Genomic DNA, 21,679 nt, shown 5'->3' with positions numbered 1-21,679 from the left:
ACCACCCGTGTGTAGTCTGTTTGTCAAAGCTGAATCCCGTGCCCACCTGGCCAGAATCCCTTGTCCTGTGGAACAAGGGACCCCGCAAGAAATCCCGGTCCGCGGCATCTGTTAACAGCTGGGAATACAGGGGGTAGAGCAAAGTCACACCCTGCATAGTCTGGACTCCATAATAAAATCCCCCACACCATTTTGTATGCAACTGTGGGCTTCTGAGATCTGAGAGGAGAAAGAAGTGGTCATTATTGTCAGATTCCAGAGGCACTGTGAACCCTAATGAACTTGCTTTCTCTCATAGCAAGGACAGGGTTAAATGGAGAACCCACACAATGGAAATTCTGGAGAGAAGAAGATAACTCAGGGAGAGTTCCTAGTTCATAAATATTTACTTATTAATATTTGCTTGTTGAAAAATATACAGATTTTAGATAGTATGGGTTTTATAGTGCTTTGTAAAAATCAGAATATTCTTAACCTGTTAGCAGATTTCTTCCACACCCCACTGCAATGCTGGAAGACCTCTACTAGGCACACACATACACTCATACACACACACTCAGACACAAATACACTCATACATACACACACACACATATACATATACTCATACACACTCATACACACACATTCATACATTCATACACACTCATACATACACACACTCATACACACGCACACCCTCATAACCTATACTCATACACACACTCATACATACACACACATACACACACACACTTGGTTAAACAAAGACTAAGGATGTCTCAGTGAATGTTGCACTTATATGTAAACACAACAACCCTCTAAAAGGTTTTTATTGATACTTATACATACTTAGGGAATAGACTCTATCTTCAGACATAAGAACTATCTACTTTAGAGCTACTGGAAGAGAAAGGGCTTGAATGGGCAGTTAAGCAATATGCCCAGGGCTACATTTAACACTCTGAAACTTAGGATATCTTATTATGTGGCATTACAGAAACAATGAAGTCCAGCTCAGCTAGGATGCACTTGCTTCCCAGACGTAAGCCATTGCTTGGTGGTCCTAATGTGCCAAGATGGGGAATGTTCACCACAGTGTCTAGGACCTGACTGACTCTGAAGCTTTCCCCACCTCTGAGGCACTGTACAAGGTTACTTGTTAATGATTATCAAAACCCAAGTCTAGAGCCAGAGCTAGTTTGATGTGACCAGCTGAGATACTTCTTCTAGGCTGAGACAAGGGTTGAGGTTTGGTCTGTTGCTATGTATTGTGATGCTGAATGCTGGCCCTGATTGTCCCCAGGGAGAAAGAGATTCAATGTGACCTTGTCTCCCAAGTTATTCCTGATTGGTGAATAAAGATGCCTACCCCCTATAGCTGGGCAGAATAGAGATAGGCAGAGTTTCCATCCCTGGCTAGGGTTCTGAGGCAAGGGACCACAAGGAAGGAAAAGAAGGAGGTGGAGAAGGGAGAAGATGCCATGGGTAGGTGAATCATGAAAACATGGCCATGAGGGATGGCTGATTAGATTGATTAAGTGCTGCCCAGATGGAACAAGGCAAGTTATAACTTGGGGTTATTGATAGGGAAGTAGATTTTAATAACTTAGAGGGTAGATATCTGCCCAACTCTAGTGCATTACAGGCTTATTATAAATATAAAAATATGTGTCTTTCATCTGGGAACTCAATGATCAATGGCAGGGTAGAAACCCTCAATCAAGATTAAATGATTACCACAACAGACGAGGTCTCCTCTTGAACCAGAGGCACTCAAGATGAGGAGCTACTGAAGACAACTTAGCGGATAAGGGTGATGAGTAACAGGCTGGGTCTCGTACCGTGCCACCATCCTGGGATCAGATGTCCCGTTGCAAGACAGAAGAGGAGATGGGCATGGTAGCATCGGAGGTCTGTCACCACTCCAAGGAGAGGCTCAGCTGTCACTCAAGCTGGACCACTTTACACAGTCTTGGCCTTGGGTCTGTGCACTCTAAAGATAGAACTGAGGCAGGGTGAGGCTGGTAGGTAGGCAACTGGAGGGAAAGCTGAGAAACCTTAATTTCTCATGATTCTAATGAAAAATTAAAGATTCTCTGCAAGCAAGGCGATCCATCTCTCTTGCTATAATTCAAAAGAACCCGTAGCTATTAAAACCCTGGTATCCTCTCACAAGACTGGAAGGGATATGAGCCAATAGTGCAGGATGCATTTGGCAATCAAAGGCTCAATCTGATCAGAGTAACGGTGCCCTGGGCATCAGTTCTGAGATAGAGAGATCAGAATGCTGCGTACGTTCAGAGAATATGCCCATAAGTACCTACAACTGCCTAGGGCATAAGAGCCATTCACTGGAGATAACTGAATGTCCAGCAGCAATGGAAGAAATGGGTGTAACTGCAGTGGGTACCTGAGGTGGGGGGACAGCTGAGCCACACACAGCAGCACCCAGCAGAGAGCAATGATGGTTCTATCGGCATAAACTACACAAACAGGGCGAACACGCCATTAGCATGGAAGCCCAACCAGGGTGACTAGACAAGGAAGTCATCTGCGGGGGGGTCAGGTGACCTCTCAGGAGAAAAGAGAGAAACATGCCTTCTCCAGAATCCCCTGCTTCCTAGTGACCCTTGCTGTGGAAGCTTTGCCTGGCCCTGGTGCCTTCCCACTGCATATAAAGGTAAAGCCGTGACCCTCACTAGAGACCTGTGGCATTTATGTGAGACACAGGCTGGCTATCCAAAGATGATGTCCCAGAAGTACTAATGAGACAGGAAGAAAAGTCAACCAAATATCCTAAAAATATTAAGACAAAAGAGTTGTTTTCCAAATTAAGTCTTAGTAATTAAAAAAAAAAATTGAAAACCGTGGGCTCACTTATTCAGTCTCTGACTTGGTGGACACTCTCCTGCTGCTCCTCTGTTGGCCCTGCCCAGGGCTAGAGGGCTCCTGGGACAACAGGGGGTCTGTCTGCCTCCAAAGAAGGATGCTGTCAGCAAGGCGTAGAGGAAGTCTCACCTAAAGGAGACTCTTTCCTCATACACTTTGGAATAAGGGTCACAGATGCGGTAGTAGCGGCTCTTAGGTTTACCACACTTGTAAGAGTCACAGGAAATTCGGAGTTCTGAAAGTTAGTCTTGAATACTAGTAGCATTTCCCATTAGAACTGAGGAATGTTCAGGGATGGCTTAAAAAAAAAAGATTATAATTTAATTGTAAAATTTCTCTCTTTTCCGTCCTACAACCCCTCCCATATGCCCCTCCCCGCTCTCCTTCAAACCCCTGGCCTCTTTTTTCACTGCTTGCTATTGCATGCCTACGTGCCTGCACGTATACACATATGTGTGTGTGCAGAGTTTCTCTTTTGTCGTGCTGCCAAGCTTTCTGTAGAGTGTACCCTGACCATACAGTGCTTTGAATAGGGAGCTCTTTCAAAGATCAGATGGATCAGGATGCTGTTTTTAAAAGGAGAGAAATCGTTATCCTGCCTCTCAGAGTCAGAGCTGTTATCTTCTCCTGTGTGTGCGTCACACAGAGAAATCGAGAAAGGCAGAGGAGGAGAGGAGAGGGTAGGAGAGGGGGAAGCGGGGGTGGGGAGGTTATTGAACAAAGAGGAATGCTTGTCTCCACACAGGAGACATGAAGACAGTATTGGTACCAGGATGCAGAGGCAAGAGAGATAAATAGTACCTCCCTCGTGGGCATGAAGTCTGTTTGAAGAAACATGAGGTAAATGACTACTTCCGTAATCAATAGCTCAACCACCAAAAGGATCAGCAATACAGGAAGACTGGTGGGACATCTGTAGTCGACAAAAGATTCACCAAGCAGACCTATTGCAATACACACTGTCTTAATGCCTGATTTCTTCGTGCAACCTCACAGTCATCACTAGACTTTCCTGCAGATCAGACATAACGACACGTAGAACTTTCTAGGGCACAAACCATTAATGAGTGTTACATGGTTTCCTTAGAACACAATCATGAACACTGAAATATTGAGTAAAAGGCACCTCAATTTGGAAGTTAATGATAGGTTAGCCTCATTCCCTGAGAGTGTGAGTCCACATGCTCTCCTGCAGAACTGAAGTGCATCTCTCAAAGAATGGCTGCTATTATAAAGTATCACCTGTAAGCTTATGGTGGCATACACCTCTGATATCACTGCTCCAGAGGTGCCATATATTCATATGGACAGGGTGGACCTGTGAGGATGGGATGAGGAGGGGCAACCTGGGAGCCAAGGAGAGGGGCCTCCATAGACAGCAACCCTGGCCTCCCTCTGAACCCAAATATCCAGCATTTAGAACGAGAATTACCGATCTTTAAAATGTTCAATGCCAGATGTGGTAGTGAATGCCTTCACACACCTGCCAACAGCAGGAGGCAGAGGCAGGTGGATCTCTGTGAGTTCAAGGCTAGCCTGATCTCCATAGGGATTTCCAGGCCAGCCAGGTCTACATACTGAGACCCTGTCTCACAAAACAAAAACAGACAAAAAATAATAATTAAAACAATTGCCCACCCAGTGGCTCTTGATTTTGTCAACCCACACAGTTTAACAGAGAATGCAACCATCCTGTTGTGGTTCTTCATTCAAAAGACACAGGAAAACCAGCTCCTGCTCCATCAAACTTCCCTTGGCTCAGCCTTGCTTTAGCCAGGAGCGGTGAAGCACAGTTGGAAAAGACAGCACGCAAGCGCAGGACCCTGACCTCACACTCAAGCCTGGTGTGGAGCCATAGCAGACACCAGATGTGCCATCCTGTTCACTTCCACGTGTGGTACGTGGACGATCGCTGAGTTGTCATGTGTCCTAAAGGATTTCCTTGTCTTTGTGCAGGTGCAGGCCTTGTTCCCAAGAGCCCCAGAAAACCTAGGGCACGTAGTACCTGCAGACGCAGGTGTGGCATCTGCAGCCTCTTGGAAGGGCTGGAGGTTCTGCAGACAGTGTCTCGGGATGGTGGCCAGGCTCACTGGCTACAGATGAGAGAGGGATGTGGCATCCCAGAAGCAGCTTGGGGTTCTGGGGTAAGTCTGAAACCTTTCTTCCCTTTCTATCAGCCATGCTGATAACTCATAACTAATGATAACACTAACTGCTTAGGCTTATGATGGGAAACCGCATGGCCACTACTGACCTCTGTAGACTTTTCTGGAAAGCTCCACCGCGGTTACTGAGGAAACTTGTTGGGTCCACTGATAATCTGTCAGTCTATGCATGTGAATAGTATTTGCTGCTTTCTTAGCATTCCATATGGGTTTGATCTTAATTCCCTTGTTCCCAGACAGTACTAAACATTGCAGCCCTGTTTTGAGCCATTTCTGTTGGTCCCTCCTCACTCTGAGACATTATTGGCAATGAAAGGGGCACCATCTCCCCTCCTAGTGAACCCACACACCAGGCAGCACCAATGGGAGGCTCAGCAGTGTCATTTATGACAGACTGGCACTGGCTGGGGTTGAATACTCTCTGCTACAGCTACTGTGCCCTCTCCTGAGGTGAAGTCGTTTCAGAATTGTGTCAGGAATCTGGGACTTGTGCCTGCTCCTGTGGCGCTGACGAGTCTGCACACAAACAAACGTCTCTGCAAACTCTGAATTTTACAATGTCCTTAGTTGGTTCCTCTCAGTAGAGACGGCAAAGCTACTACAGGTAGAGAATACCGAAGAGTGTAGCAAAGATTATTAGGTGGAAGCACAGGGGACTGTAAAACTTGTATTTTAACTGCAGAATTTCGATTGCATCTTGCATAGCAGGGACTGCTGAAATTGCAGGGGCTCTGCAGCTTGCAGTCTCTATCCCCACCCCCTCAGAGAAGAACCTGAAGGCAACCGGGGCACAGCCAGCACTTCTTGCTTGAGGAACAAATGGAATAAACAGGAGATGAACTGGAGAGGACTTGTGCTCCGTCCACAGCTTCCCCTCCTCACTACTGTGAGGGCTGCTGTTGCCCCTCCACGGTGCATTCCAGATAGATGACACCATGCAAAGTGCTAGGTGTGGTGGCTCACAGTGTAATCCCAAAAATAAGGAGGCAGAGGCAGGAGGATGCCCATGAGTTAGAGGCCAGCCCGGGGTAAACAGTGAATTCCAGTAAGCTGAGCCCTGGACATCTAACCTCTACCCTAAAGTTTCACACCCATGCAGCTGCTTTGGCCAGTAACAGCCAGTTTTAGCACCAACTGCAGGGAGGACTCCGCTGGTGCCTGGTGAAGGAAAGGCAACGCTTGTCAGGAAACTGCTTTTCGTTCATTGGTCCTCAAGCTCCACAGTGGAAACTCAATAGACCATGCTCTTTTGTTTTGTTTTTGCTTTTGTTTTTTCGAGACAGGGTTTCTATGGGTATCCCCGGCTGCTGTCCTGGAACTCACTCTGTAGACCAGGCTGGCCTCAAACTCAGAAATCCACCTGCCTCTGCCTCCCAAGTGCTAGGATTAAAGGCATGTGCCATCACTGCCGAGCTTAGACCACACTCTTATTGGATCTTCTCCTTTGCCTCAGGCCTGGTGCCTCCCAGTACCACATCTGTCTGAGGGGCTTCAACTCACTCCCTGCCAGCATCACCAGGCCCACTCTGTCTACCCACTAATACTTGACTGAGGTCTGGTGTTCTTTTTTTTTTTTAATATTTATTTTATTCATTATATGTAAGTACACTGTAGCTGTCTTCAGACAAGGGAATCAGGTCTTATTAGGATGGCTGTGAGCCACCATGTGGTTGCTGGGATTTGAACTCAGGACCTCTGGAAGAGCAGTCAGTGCTCTTAACCACTGAGCCATCTCTCCAGCCCCGTGGGTCTGGTGTTCTTACTGAGCCTTCAGCCACTCCCTTGAGGCAGCATTCCTTCCCCTGGGCACAGCTCATTATCCTCCTGTCCCTCCACCTCCACCCACCCTTCCCCCTCTCTTCTCTACACGTCCAAAAGGATCTGCACTCACTGCCAACCCTATAGGACTTTGTATTCTTATCCTCCTTCTATGTCCTTCTGTATTCATAGATTCCGGTCCAGTGTGTTTGACCTCTCTTGTTTTCTGCAGAATTACAGTGCAATCCTGAAGACAGACAGACCAATCTCTCCTTGGGGGACTCCCATCAACTCTATTCCTCCTGGGAGCCACTGACCCCCCCATACACCCTGCCCTCCCCTTCCCCGCCCTGCCCTGCCCTGCCAGTTTTCCATAGCAAGGGTAGATGATGGTTCTCCAACTGCATCCTTTCCCCATGACTGGCAGCATCTCACTTGCACACACTGCACACTGCCCCGTGGCCAGCTGTACTCCGTGGCTCTCTGCACTGCTTTCCAGCTTCTGTTCTACCTCCAGCCGGTCCTGAGATCTCCTAGAAACGAGTTTATCTTCTTACACATAGGATACAGATCACAGGAATGCTGGGTTTTGATGCCAGAAGAGGCTTTAGAACATCTATTCTTAGGTTCCTTTAGTCTTCTCAGGCAGAGACAGGAGTTCTACAAAATTTTCAGATTTCCAGTGTCTTGTGAATTTGTGCCCCATAATAAAGCTGAGGGCTACTTATTTACAGAGGGTTATTGGTTCCCCATACCTGGGATGAAAAGCTCAATGGTAGAGCATTTCCTAAGCAAGCACGAGGCTCTAGGTTCCATCTCAGTACCACACAAAGGAGGGGGAAAAATAAAATCCACCACACTAACTACCTGTTTAGAGTGGTGGTGACTGAGCCGGCTTACTTCGATCATAATTTGATTCACAGTTATACATTTGGATAACCAAACTGAAAAAAAATATTGTTTGTAAAACGGAGTGTTCCAAGTTAAAACGTGAAAATCATATTGAAAAACAGCAGGGGCGGTTAAGATTTTGGGACAAACTGATTCCTTTAAATATCTTCCTTTTACATTTAGGAAAATAAAAGCTCAGAGGCCTGGGCATTTTGAGCCCATGTCTGGAGGAACCTCCGCCTCCTGGCCCATGGCCAGCTCCACCCACTATCACAAAAGGACAGCAACCGCTGGTGAGTTTCCAGGCAGGGCCACTTTTAGGTGTACTATCAGGGGTCCCTGTGAAGTCAGGCATGTGGGCCAGGGGATACCCTTCTTGTGGATTGTGCTCTGGTAGACGTTTGGTTCTTTAGGGAAAACCACTGCACCAAAACATCTCAAGAGGATTCAGCAGTCCCAGAGGGTTCTTATCAACACTAACCCAGATGTCAGAGAGGTGAGAACTCCCTGTGACCACATTCCTCATGGCTTAGCTTACAGGATTAGCAACAAGTATACAACCACTAGTCCTTGAGCTGGATTAATGCTGGTGTGGGTTCTTGTGTCCTGCTGACCTTGAGTCACTTGATGCTAAGACTTTATCTGCCATGTGGCATGAAGCAGCCATGACAGGCTCAAGAATCCAGCTTCTGCATGATGCACTGGTGGGGTCTGCCCTGAGCCTGTGCCTTCACCAGAACTACCTATTACGCACACTTCAGAGAAGGCTCCCCAGGCATCTCAGGCAGAATGAGATACCCCCATGGCAAAGGCTTGATTTCTGGCTGAGATAGGTTCAGGATGACAACCAGAGCCCACAGAATCAGCATTCTTCGGTGGGAGAGAGATCTGGGGAAAAGGACACTGAGTCAGGACTGGAAGAAGAAAGGAGAGACTAGAAAGAGAGGGCAAACCACCAGGGCTACTGTGGGCAGGAGGCCAAGTTAGGGAGTGCCCGGTACAGAATGAGGTCCATGGGACACAGCCACTAATCAATAAGGAATTCATCTACAGAACTTCAGCTCTGCAAAGGCCCTGGATTTCAGCCTGAATCCTTTACTTTCCAGGTGGAACTCCAAAGTTCAGAGAGCTCACTGGAGTTTACCAATATTAGAGTCAGCCAGCCAGTTACAACTAGTCCTTAATGGAGGCTGTCCATGCCTACTGTGGGATAAACAGGATTGGGACTGAGAAGATGAGAGGAAAGAAACCAGAATGAACAGAGAATCCTGGGGGCTCTCGGCATGAGTAGTCTTCCAGGATATATGTGTGCATACATGCTCACATGTGTACACATACTTATTCGCCACACTCGCTCACACATCTACACCTCATGAATACCTGAGCCCATGTGTATATATACTCCTAAGCCACTAGGAGGCCATGACCAGGAAGAGAATGTGGGATGACTTCTGATGAAAGTAATACAGGCACCAGATTCAGAAGCAACATCTGCAAGACAGAGCTTGAAGATAAGCAAAGATGGTAGGACTCAATGGGAGAAGCGAGGACCGAGTCACACAGTCCACGAACCACAGATCTCAACACTCTGGACAATGCACTTTGCTCCAGGACCAGGTCAAGATGCAGGCAAGGAAAGCAGCCATCTCAATGGCTAGCCAGCCTCGGATCTGTGGCACTTTGAATCTGGCACCAGCCATCCCCACGCAGGGACCTGTGCTGCTGTTCCCAGTTTGCCTGCGGTTCCCAAGGAAAGGCTTAACGGGACTCCAGGGCACCACATCCCCACAGGACAGAGCATCAGTCTCCACCTGTGGTAATACCACAAACTCCTCACTTCATGCTACCATCTCCTTGTAGCAGCTCAGTCTACGTGACACGTGTCACACTCGACTTCTGCTTGCGGCCAAGGTCCCCTTTAGAGAAAAAGCAGGTCTGTGCCTGTGAGCCGTGAGCTGCATCTGTGTCTGCGGCTAACAGCTGCCCAGAAGGGACACGTGGTCTAGTGGGCTCTTCACCTTGGTTTCTTCCAGGTGACCTACATTTCTTGAGAAAGGATGCTGCTGAAGCACCCTCTTCTGTGCCACGGTCAGGATGCAGAGCTCGGGGAGAACAAATCCCACTGTCTTACCACAGGACTCTAATGACAGCTAAGGGCAAACGGCGGTGAGCATGGCACAGTGTGCTCCCTCTTGCTTCAAGCATAGCTGACCCACTCCTTAGTACACAAAGACGGTGCTTTCACCGTCTTTGATTTCAAAGAATCATTTTCCCCTCTCTCTCTTTCCCTCTCCCTCTCCCTCTCCCACTCCCACTCCCTCTTCCTCTTCTTCTCTCTCTTTCTCTCTCTCTCTCCCTCCCTTCCTCCCTCCTCTCTCCTGATTCCTTGCACCTCATGTTTTCATGTGAGTTTACACTGTTTCTTGGTCCTGCAGAAACTACCAGTATCCTTAAAACAGAATCCAATCTAGACTGACATGAAAACCCGGTTGAGCTGCTATAGAGAATGCCCTGCACATCATGGCCTCCCAAAATGCCCTTGTAGAGCTCTCTGCCCTAGAACTCAGACTGCAGCTGATATGTAGATATGGGACTCCCAACCTAGAGGAGGAGAAGGCTAGCGGTGCCTGCAAGTGCACAAGTGGAGAGGCAAAAACATGGCAAGACAAGTGGCCTGGGATCCAAGCAAAGCTGAGGCCGACTCTAAATTCCTAGGAAACCCCTTGGACTCACTTAGATCTAGTACTGCTGGGCCAATTGGGTGGATGTCGTACCTCCAGGGTGGGTACAGGGATTCCACAGAACAGGTGCAAAGTAGCCAGGTATAGCCATCACAGGTCTCTATGTCTGTCTGTCTGTCTGTCTGTCTGTGTCTGTCTGCCTGCCTGCCTCTGTCTCTGTCTCTCTGTCTCTGTCTCTGTCTCTGTCTCTGTCTCTGTCTCTCTCTCTCTCTCTCTCTCTCTCTCTCTCTCTCTCTCTCTCTCTCTCTCTCTCTCTCTCTCTCTCTCTCTCTCTCTCTCTCTCTCTTTCTGTGTGTGTATGTGTTGCAAGCATCCATGTGGCACTCAGAGGTCAACTTCAGCTGTCACTTCCCAATTAGGCTAGGCTAGCTGGCCAGCAAGCCCAGGGACTCTCCTGTTTCTGCCTCCTCAGCACTGTTTTCGAAAGTGTGCACCATGTCTGTCCTTTTTACACTAATCCTGATGCTTACACTCAGGCCTTCCTGCTTTCAGGGCAGAGGTAAGCACTTTGATGACTAAGCAACCTCCACAGGCCCTTTTCTATGGCTCTTTACACACATGTCCTCTGCTGGGAAGGGTATCCCTCCTGTCCAGGACAGAAGTTCTACAGGACAAAGTTAACTTATTCTCTTCTGCAACATGGGTCATCGGAGCAGGTCGGTCAGTATAGAGAGCACACAGGAATTCTGTCAACCCTCCCTCTGCAACAACCTGATTTTGATACAAGTACAACCCAGTGGTGACAGGCAGCTTTACATAGACACATGCACACACACACATGTGCACATACACACATACACACACACACACGTGCAGTCACATGCATGCACACAAGGCACATGCACAAACACACACACACATGAATACACATGCACACATACACACATGCTCGCACAGAGGGAGGTGGGGGAGAGGCAAGGAAGGCTGGGAGATTTACATAGCTCTGTCTTCTCTGACCCACAGGATCAGTTAATCCAGCTGGGGGTTTTTCCCATAAATGAGGCACAGTTCATTCCCAGGGCAGATGCCCTGAGGCTGCCCACACAGCTCCTTCTCTCATCATCACCTTCTGGGAAATCAAGTAAGTCCCTTGGTTAACCTCCATTTTCTCATTTTATAAATTGGATCCAAACCTTTTATGCAGGAAATCATACCTTTGCCAAAGCAAGTCCTGGGGGCAGCTGGGTGGCCTCAGTTTTAAATGGCCAAAGGTATTAAAACAAAGCTGTGTGCCTGTGTGAAAAACAGAATTCTGCTCTCTTCACTTTCCCAGGGAAACCTCTGGTAATGGAGGCCTCTGCACATGTGTGCTGTGCACAGGTGTGAAGCTGTTTGCCACATGTCTCAGCTGTGAGTCTGTCATGTATATGTACATGTCCCTATGTGTGTTTACATCTCTTTCTGTGCATGTGTGTTTCTGTGCATCCATGTGTGTGGGGATGTGGGGGCATGCTTGTGAATATGTATGTATCTGTGTGTATATGTCTATCTGTGTGTATGCATGTGTATGCCTGTGTGTGTATCTGTTTGTTGTATGTGCATATGTACATGTGTGTGCGGGAGTCTGTCTGTATGCATGTATGTATCTGTGTGTCATATGTGTGCATGGATGTGTGTACATGTGTCTATGTGTGTGGTGTGTGTGTCCACATGTGTGCGTGTAGAACAGAGGAGATTTCAGGGGTCTTTCTCAGTCATTCACCCTTTTGCTTTTGAGACAGGGTCCTTCATTGAAGCTGGAGCTTGCCAACTCAGCTATATGGGCTAGCTAGCAAACCTGAGAGGTCCTCCTGTCTCCCCTTTCCAGTGATCCAAATATACCACCATATCCAGCTCATAATACTTCTTTATTTTTTTAATTTATTTGAGAGGTATGTACCTTTACATGCACATAGGGGTCAGAGGACAGTCTTTGTGAGCTAGCCCTCTCCCATCTCCATGTGAGACATAGGGATTGAACTCAGGTCATTAAGCTTGGCAGAAAGTACCCCTACGCACTGAGCCCTCATGCCTAGCTTTTTTATGTGGACTCTGGGGATTCAAATTCAGAACCTTCTGCTTCCTGAGCAAGAACTTTACTGACCAGTCTGTATCCCTGGCCCCTGATCTGCAAAGCTTTATAGAGACATTAATGAAAAGAAAGCCTGTTACTTTGGTCCTAAGTACCATAGCATCTGTGACCGTCAATAGCATACAGTTCACCTATGTATTAGAGAGGGTTTTTCCGGCACAATAATAAAAGCAGAAACTTCTATTTTCAGGAAGAATCGGGTGTTAGGAGGTCTGAAATGTGCTCTGCTGTATTCTTCCTGGTATGTGACTCCAACAGCTGTGGAAACAATGCTCTGGTCCCTAGACCTCTTGCTTGGGGACTGTCTGTTCCCTTGTGATTTCATGGGCCTATGCTGTGAGGCCTTCCTCACCTGCGTCCCACTTGCTCCAACAACCTCCAGGTTGACTCCCCTTCTAACACAGCATGGCACCTGCCAGGCTCCTCTGCATAAACAGCTCTCTGCTCACACATCACCCCTTGCTCAGGGGCCTCTTCAACACACACACCCTGGCCCAATTTTTCTCTCTTACACCTTTTCGTGTCCCTCCCAGGTTTCTGAGACACTATGCTTCCTTGGGCATGTTTCTGTGCTAAAAGACAAGTCCCCGAGACCCCCCCACCTAAGGATAACTCCAGATTTTTCTCCAAAAGTGTTGGACACTCCTAGGGTTTGAGGCAGGGTCAAGGAAGGACAAAGGACCATGGACGAAAGCATCCGGGTGGAAATGTGCAAGGGAGACAAGGAAGCCAGTGGGTCTCATCATCCTCAGCACCGCCACAAGCCTGGCATAAACTGCCAGCCAGTATTGAAAACATGACCAAGAGAGGGATGGCAGGAAAGGAACCAGAGCACCAGGGAGCTCATGACCGCAGGCATAGAGACCGGCCGTGGTAACGGGACTTCAGCACACGGAGGAGAGCTCAGCCCTGCTCCTCAGGCTGCAGTGCTGAGCAGATCGGGGGAACTTGTACACCCCAAATCTCAAAGGGGATCGGGAAGGAAGGCAGTAAGAAAACGGGCAAAGGAAATGTGTCAGACAACATACTTGAAGTTGTGAGGTAACAGTAAGCCGAGAGGGGAGAGAGTTCAAATGCCACCTTCTCTATGCAGAAGTGATCACGTGACTGACGGCTTCCCAAGAGGACTGAGAACCAGCAAAAGACAAAGCCCACACCCTGACCCTCTCCACAGGCTCCTCCACAAAAACGACAGCAGAGTACTTACTAACAGTAGCCCATAGAATTTAGAGGCCACGCGGCGGAGCCGAGAAAGCATGTCGCTTAGGTTAGAGCTGACGATGATTTGGGCCAGGAAGCAACATGGTCTTATTCTTCAAGCACCCTACTCTTCTGCATCACCGAGCTGGCCTCCAGCATGGTTTGTAAACACTCGGGAGGTTCGAGATCATCTGAAAGTCAGCGGAGGGCAATACACAGCTGCTCCCGGCCAGGATACAGCCATCCCACATTTAGTAACTGGCTTAGCCAAACTCTAGGGTCACTTACTTAATATAGTGCTGCTCTTTCTACTGGGCAGCCAGTGTAACACGGTAGGCCGCAAATCTGGCAGTCCAGAGAGAAGGCCAAACCAGAGTGAGCCACTGTGGCAGCTGGTGGGAGCCGCAGTAGTGCGATCTCAGTCTCTACTGGGAGTCCATGCTCCCAGGAAGACAGACAGGTCCCATGAGTGCTGAGTGGTTCTTCTCATATTCATAACATTATTTGGTGATTTGTCTTATAGATTCTACTCTTGTGGCATAAATGCTCCAATGTTCTTCTGCCTCTGGAAGGTTCTCTACTAAAGAAACCTGAACCTCGGAGAATGGAAGCCATACACTCAAGGTGACACAGTTAATGGCAAAGCTGCCCACTCCCATGCTAGACATGCACAGAACCCTTGGATCTATGGCCACAGATATCTCAAGCACTTGAAGACTGATGGCAGAACATCTTTGGCAGCTGGGTAATGATGTGGTGAGAAAGAAAGGCTGTACCATGAGCACTGCACCCAGTTTAAATGGGCACAACTTGCTCAACACCATGAACTCTATTAATACAGCATATGTGCATATACACACACACATCAAAGAGTGTGGCTATATACTAGGAAGAACTAAAAACGTTCTCACAGGCTCAGAGGTGAGGGTGCGTCTGGGCCTTCGATGATGTGGTCTGTCAGGAGAATATTCTCTGCTGTTGTCAGCTCCAGATGTTGTCATGGAGAGAACACTTCTCTTAGAAAGCAAGGGTACAGGGCAACCCTGGATCTCTGCTGGTGAGAAACAGAGCTGAGGACAGAGACCAATGGACAAGATAGGTGCTGTCCATGGATGGAGACTCTAGTGAGAAGGCGAGCAACTGAGGTGTAGCTGAGTACTCCAGGCGTGAGGGTAGAGGTGGGTTTGGAAGCACCCACCACTTCACTGGTGAATGACTCCACCAATGTAAAGACACTGTGTTTCCAGGTTAACACGGTTTGAAGTAGGAAAAGTGCCACTGAAGATGCAGGGAGAAAGGGGCCAAAGAGTCACACGGCCATTCACAGGAATGTGGATGATGTCACAGGAATGGTGAGCTTGACAGTGTCAGGGAAAACCCCAATGTGGGGTCTGAGATGGCTGCTGCCTGTTCAGAGAACATCCAGCAGTGTTGTCCCACGAGGACAAAGAGAAGCCTGGCAGGTTATGTAAGGTTTACATGAGTCTTTGGAGTTGGGGAAGAGCCGGACTAGAAACAATAAAGAACAGAGTGCTGGCGACCTCAGGACCCAGGTCTCAGGAGTAGGACCCATGAAAGCAAACTGCTTCACTTAGGGCAGTGGTTCTCAACCTCCTAACACGGCGACCCTTCAGTACGGTTCCTCATGCCGTGGTGACCCCCAGCCATACAATTATTTTCATACTGCTACTTGATAACTGCACTTTTGCTGCTGTTATGATATGAGTCTTAATGCAAATATCTGAGTTTTCCATTGGTCTTGGGCAACCACCATGAAAGGTTCATCTGACCCCCAAAGGGGTCATGACCCACAGGTTGAGAACTGGTGACTTGAGGGCCACAGAGGAGTGAGTCCCTAGAGCCACCATGTCTTAGTTTCAGATAGCAGACACCCATGGAAAGACCTGGAGGAGGGGGAGGGCTGTGAGGAGGAGGGATGCTGTGAGCATTTAACGAAAGGCAGTGGGGCAAGAAGTGTCAAAAGCAGAAAAGTAGGTGTGCTCTGGTATTCCTTCAGGACAGGGTCCTCCCCAGCCTGGTAAGTTAGCCTGTTGTGACTGCATCTTTGACACAGTTCCACTGGCTGGTCCCCAATGCCTCTGGATGTTAGTGGGCAAGTCTTTTATGGTTTATTCCGGTTTTTCAAGACAGGGTTTCTCTGTGTAGCCCTGGCTGTCCTGGAACTCACTCTGTAGACCAGGCTGGCCACGAACTCAGAAATCCGCCTGTCTTTGCCTCCAAAGTGCTGGGATTAAAGTCGTTCACCACCACTGCCCGGCTCTCCATCCACATTCTTGCTGAGAATTCCCATCAATCCTCTTTGCATTCGAGCTTTCAAGTCTTTGATTATCGGGCCTTCTGGTGGTTCCAGTCTCACAAGCTATACACTGAAATTCACACTTCACTACAATAGGAGCTAAGGCAGAACCAGCGGAGCAGCGGGGACTGTTTAATGTGAGGACCTGAGTTCAACCCCAGGACCCAAGTAAGAAAACCCAGGCACAGTAGTACACACTTACAGCCCCAGCACTGAGGAGGCAGGGCCAGGTCAATCCCTGGGGCTCGATGGCTAGCCAGCCTAGCCTTACTTGGTGAGTTCAGCTGGTGACAGACTGTCTCGTGTCTCAAGAAAGAAGACATAATGTGAGAAACAACACCCAAAGTTGACCTCTGACCTCCACATGTGCAGTGTGCACGTGTGTGTGTCTGTGCACGCATGTGTGTGCATGTGAGCACACACACACACACACACAGACACAGGAAAGAAGGAAGGCCTTCTGGATCTACACTAGGGCATATTCTTTCTGATGCTGTAATTAGATTTTTCTTTCTTTGACTTGTCACCACGTGTTTGCTTCTTGACTTGTGCACACTTTGTCTCTAAAACTGTCCCTTAAAAGTCACTGTATGATCAGACTGGTGCTTTTAGAAGACTGTTTAGCTCTTCTCCTCATTAGAACTATAACCACCCAGACTATGTACGAAGAAGGTTGTATGGTTAATGCTTCTCTCTCCGAGTCTTAGACTGCACTGCTGTAGCTGCCCCACGGACCTTCTCCCTGCTGCTTGGATCCCCAGCTCTGCTCTGCTGGTCTCTCTCTCTCTCTGCTGCTTGGATCCCCAGCTCTGCTGCTCTCTCTCCCCTCTCTCCCTCTCTTTCTCCCTCTCCTTCTCCCTCTCCCTCTCCTCCCTCCCTCTCCCTCTCCCTCTCCTCCCTCCCTCTCCTTCTCCCTCTCCCTCTCCTTCTCCCTCTCCCTCTCCCTCTCCCTCTCCCTCTCCCTCTCCCTCTCCCTCTCCCTCTCTCTCTCTCTCTCTCTGCTGGGCTGCCTCTTCCATCTGTGCCCCTCCTCTAACAGGCCTGTGCCTTCTGTCTCTCACAGGCTTCCACCTAGTGGCACACCTTTCAGGGAACTTATGAGGGAGTTGAGGCTTTGCACACAGCACACTTCTAGTTAGGTAACCTAGGTCCCTTTTAAATCCAATATGAGTTTCATGGTTGCCTTAGTTTGGGGTTTATTGCTGTGAAGAGACAGCATGACCAAGGTAACTCTTATAAAAGAAAACGTAATTGGGACTGGCTTACAGTTTCAGAGGTTCAGTCCATTATCATCATGGTGGGAAGCATGGCTGTGTGCAGGCAGGCATGGTGCTGGAAGAGCTGAGAGTTCTACATCTTGATCTGAAGGTAGCCAGAGGGAAACTGTCTTCCTCAGGCGGCCAGGAAGAGAATCTCTTCCATACTGGGTGGAGACATAGGACCTCAAAGCCCACCCCCACAGTGACACACTTCCTCCAACAATGCCACACCTACTCCAACAAGGCCACATCTCCTAATAGTGCCTCTTCCCATAGGCCAAGCATATTCAAAGCACCACAATGGTGATTCTCTTTGCACACACCAGGAATACAGATAAGGCCAAGTGTACTCCTTTGCCACAGTTTTGCATTTCTTCTGTTACTAGTAGAAAGCATATCTACATAAACTCAACACTGACTCAACCACCTTAGTTATGTTATGATGGGATAATCACCTGCAGCATTTGTGTGGTGGTTATCTCTTACGCTCCTCAGCTCACAGCTGTGGGTAAGTCTGGCCTAGGGAGGGGGTGACATCTCCATTTGTATGAACATTCTGAACCACAGGGCCTTGTGCTAAGCAAGTGCTATCCTGCCCAGCTACACTGCCAGCCTTCATCCTTGGTATTCTCAGGGATGACTGGAATAGCACAGCATACATATTCCTATATAGTTAGAATTACTAAACCACCAGTCCTTTAGCAAAGACATCGAGTCGAACATCCCATTGACCTTCAGTGACTCAGTGACCTTCGCTCCAGCAATGAGATTATAGAGAGAATTGTACCTCATATATGCTGGACACACATTGGTTTCTCAACATTTCAAGTTCTCAACATAATTATTCATTTACCTAGACACTGAAGTTCAATGGCATAATACTTCGGCTGTATGAACAAAAGCTTCTGTACGTTCAGGACCCTCTTCAGGATCCCTGCTGCCTTGGAACCCAGGTACCCTGATCTTTTCCCAGGCAAGGTAAGTTACTTCCAACATTTCTCTAATCATCCCTTCCATTTTCGTTGCTGTATTTGTCCCTAAGGGATCCTCAAGGTTCTTAGGTTCCCTGTGACTTCCTGTCATTCCATCACCATCAGCTGTCTGTCACTCAGCCAGCCTGTCCTCATGCAGTCTACCTCAAAATCCTGTTTATTTGGGGGAATTCATCTCAAAAACTTTTCACTCTTTTTTTTAAAGATGTATTTATTTATTATATATGAGTACACTGTAGCTGCCTTCAGACACACCAGAATAGGGCATCAGATCTCATTACAGATGGTTGTGAGCCACCATGTGGTTGCTGGGATTTGAACTCAGGACCTCTGGAAGAGCAGTCAGTGCTCTTAACTGCTGAGTCATCTCTCCAGCTCCAATATTTCACTCTTATTTTCAGACTTGATGCTCTCAGAATAGTGCCCATCTCAAAAAAATGGTGCCTGTCCACATAAACAAGTTGACTAAGGGGTCAAACATTCCTCTCAACCTCATTTCCCAAGTCCAGTATCTCCAACCCCCACCGATGTGTAAGCATTTCTTTCTTTGTATGACTGCTTTGTCAGCATTGTATGTGTTTGTATCTCACGTGTGACTGGTGCCCTCAGTGGTCAGAAGGGAATGCCAGATCCCCTGGAACTTATGAGCTGTCACGAGGATGCTGAGAACCAAACCTGGATCCTCTGCAAAAGGAATAAGCTACTCCTACCCACCAAGCCACCTTTCCAGCCCCTGTAAACATTTCTGGCCTACTTCTATCTTAGCGTAAGTTGCTGCTATCTCACACGTGGGTAATTTGTGAAACCTTCTTCATGGCCAAAGTGAGCATTGTGAATCACAGGTGAGTCACCACCTTCTTGTATGAGCTCTGCCCAAGGAGTGGAAGGAAACTTTGGTATGCCTGAGAAACATTCAACAAACACCACATTTTACAGAGAAACTTTAAAATCAGAAGCAAAGTTGCCCACTGGCATCACATGTGTGTAACATGGGGCCAGAGGTGTGTTCTGATGTGTTCAGATGAGGAAGGGAAAGGAAATAGACCCTAGTGGCATGAGGGCCATAAGGGAGAGGAGTGACAGAAACCACATATAGGTGTGAAAGCCAGATGCATGCACAGCTCAACAGAGTACAGTAAATTAAACTTAATGAGATCTCAAGATTGCCAAGAGGTTTAAATTAGCATAAAAAGTGGGTCCTAGTTATCTGTCTTTGGGAAGGTGACTGGCTCTTGTGTATAGAATCTACTCCCTCCTTAAAGAGAGCCCACAGAGCTCATTGTGGGAGGGCACAGTAACAACACACCAACTGTGGGTCAGGGAAGTGGCCTCACCAAACACTTTTCAAATCTCTATCACCTTTATCTTGGGCTATTAGCTTCCCCAACAGTGAGAAGTTCAGGCACCCAGTCTGTGATGTTTTATTTACAGCCTGAATGGATGACAACACTGACGGTAAGCAATTCCATATTTATTAAACTAGTGTGTTTTTTCAATATCTACCAAGAGAACCATCCAGATAAGAGGTCGGCAACAAGGAAATGGCTGGTTTTGAGGGTCAACATAATTTGCTTTAGAAATACTTAGGAGGTCGATAGGGCACAGCTGTGGGTGTGTCTGAGGATTAAAGCATTGGGAAGACCCATCTTGAATGTGATGTCACCAAATGGAACACAAGTGGATAAAAGAAAAAGCCAACTGTGATGGCCATTCTCAGTTGTCAACTTGACTCTATCTGGAACAAACTACAGTCCAGAAATGGAGGGCACTCCTGTGATCCAGATCTTGAGGCAAGAAGGCAACATGCCTTTGATGTGGATCTTGAGCATAGAAGATACAAGCTCTTGATCTAGATCTTGAGGCGGGATTACACATACTTTTGATCTGGACTGACACACACCTTTAATGTAGATCTTGGGGCACACCTTTAATCTGGGCAGAAGGTACCTTCTGCTGGAGGACTGCAGAAGGACAATGGAAGAAGGAAGGGTTGGTCCTTCTTCACCTGCCTGCACTCACTTTGCCAGCACATCCTCTATTCCAGATCACACCAACAGTCACAGGAAGTCCTTCTCAGAGTCTGCCTGTCTTCTGACTCATCACAGATAAGAATAAACTGGTGTTGAAAAGGTCCACAGTATATACAGAATAACTATGATTTTTCTAAAAAGAAGGGCATCTTTAAGAATTTCAGATGATGCCACATAGTTATTGAGCCATAAGATAGATATATTACACATATATGATATATATATATATATATATATATATATATATATATTTTACATACACATGCCTCACTATAAAGTAAGCAGCATTCAAAACCCTAACGGGATAGTAGTCAAACAAGATGACCTAAGTTTGACCACACGCATTCCTTAAGTCACCACATAATCTTTTCTCTCTCACCTGTCCGATGGCTTTCAGTGCTGTAAAAATATATACATGACACTTAATGAACAACTGGGTCCTCCAATTTCTGATTCATCTGTCCTTTTATATCAAATCTTGTCTGAGATCTGTACTCAAAGCAACTTCACAGCTGTAGCCACAGAGACTGCATTCTGGCAACACGTGTGCATGTGCCGACACTTGTGCGCATCTGGGTCCATGGTCAAATGTTTTTTTTTTCTTTGTTTCACCCTGAAAGAGGCATGTGTAATATACTGAAGTAGTTATTTTTATGTGGCTGTGACAACTTGAAACTGAAAAGATTTGTCTTGGCTCATGGTCCAATGGCTTGGCTCCATGAGCTTACTCAGAATATCGTGGTGGTGGGAGAGTGTGGAGAAAGAGGCTGCTCACTTCATGCCAAACAGCAAGCAGAGAGGAGACTCACATCATGGAGGACAGGGAGCAAAGAGTGAAGAACAAACTGGGGACCACTTACAGCTGAAGTCATGTGTGTGGGGACCTCACTCCTTTAGCCAAAACATCCACCTACATCCCCAAACACTACCACCAGCTGGGCACCGGTGCTTTAGCACATGCAGCGGGGGATATTTAGTATTCAAACCATACTATGTAACCATCTTCTACTTTCAAGACTCGGCCACTAAGGGTAGCTAACATCCCCCATAAAAGAGGACTCTGAGAGCAGAGAGGAAGGCCGGTCAAAGACCTCAGAACCTAAGGAACAAGGCAGTAGTGCGTTCTCGGTTTTATTTCTGTCTCATGCTAGACTGGAACTGAAGAAGCCAGCAATTCAGAAACACCAATGGCACGCATCTTCTTCACAGAGAACCTCTCAGAGATGCTCAAAAGCTGACCCTTGGGCCAAAGAGCAGGAAATGTCAGAAGGCATTGAAGGGAGCCCCTGCTCCAGCCACCCATCACAGAGAAGACCGTCCCCACATGTCTGCTGTGGGAACCAGAGGCTGGAGTAAGCACAGAATTCTTTGTAAACTTCAGGAG

General features: G+C 47.5%; 1 protein-coding gene across 2 annotated transcripts in view; it reads right to left on the bottom strand.

Moving 5' to 3' along the window:
• Positions 1 to 21,679, bottom strand: part of LOC116079208 (ribosomal protein S6 kinase alpha-2) — a 234,915-nt gene that overhangs the window by 158,172 nt on the left and 55,064 nt on the right. The window contains exon 1 of one of the 2 annotated variants that reach the window (XM_031355058.1): positions 13,705 to 13,919. The exons of the other annotated variant lie outside the window; for it this stretch is intronic. Coding sequence (XP_031210918.1) covers positions 13,705 to 13,755 — 51 coding nt within the window. The 5' untranslated portion in view covers positions 13,756 to 13,919. Of the gene's footprint in view, positions 1 to 13,704; positions 13,920 to 21,679 lie in introns of those variants that run through there. 2 annotated transcript variants of the gene reach the window in all.

This window comes from Mastomys coucha, unplaced genomic scaffold, assembly GCF_008632895.1.
Source record: "Mastomys coucha isolate ucsf_1 unplaced genomic scaffold, UCSF_Mcou_1 pScaffold5, whole genome shotgun sequence".
NCBI lineage: Eukaryota > Metazoa > Chordata > Mammalia > Rodentia > Muridae > Mastomys > Mastomys coucha.
This window is presented reverse-complemented; position numbering and strand designations above follow the sequence as displayed.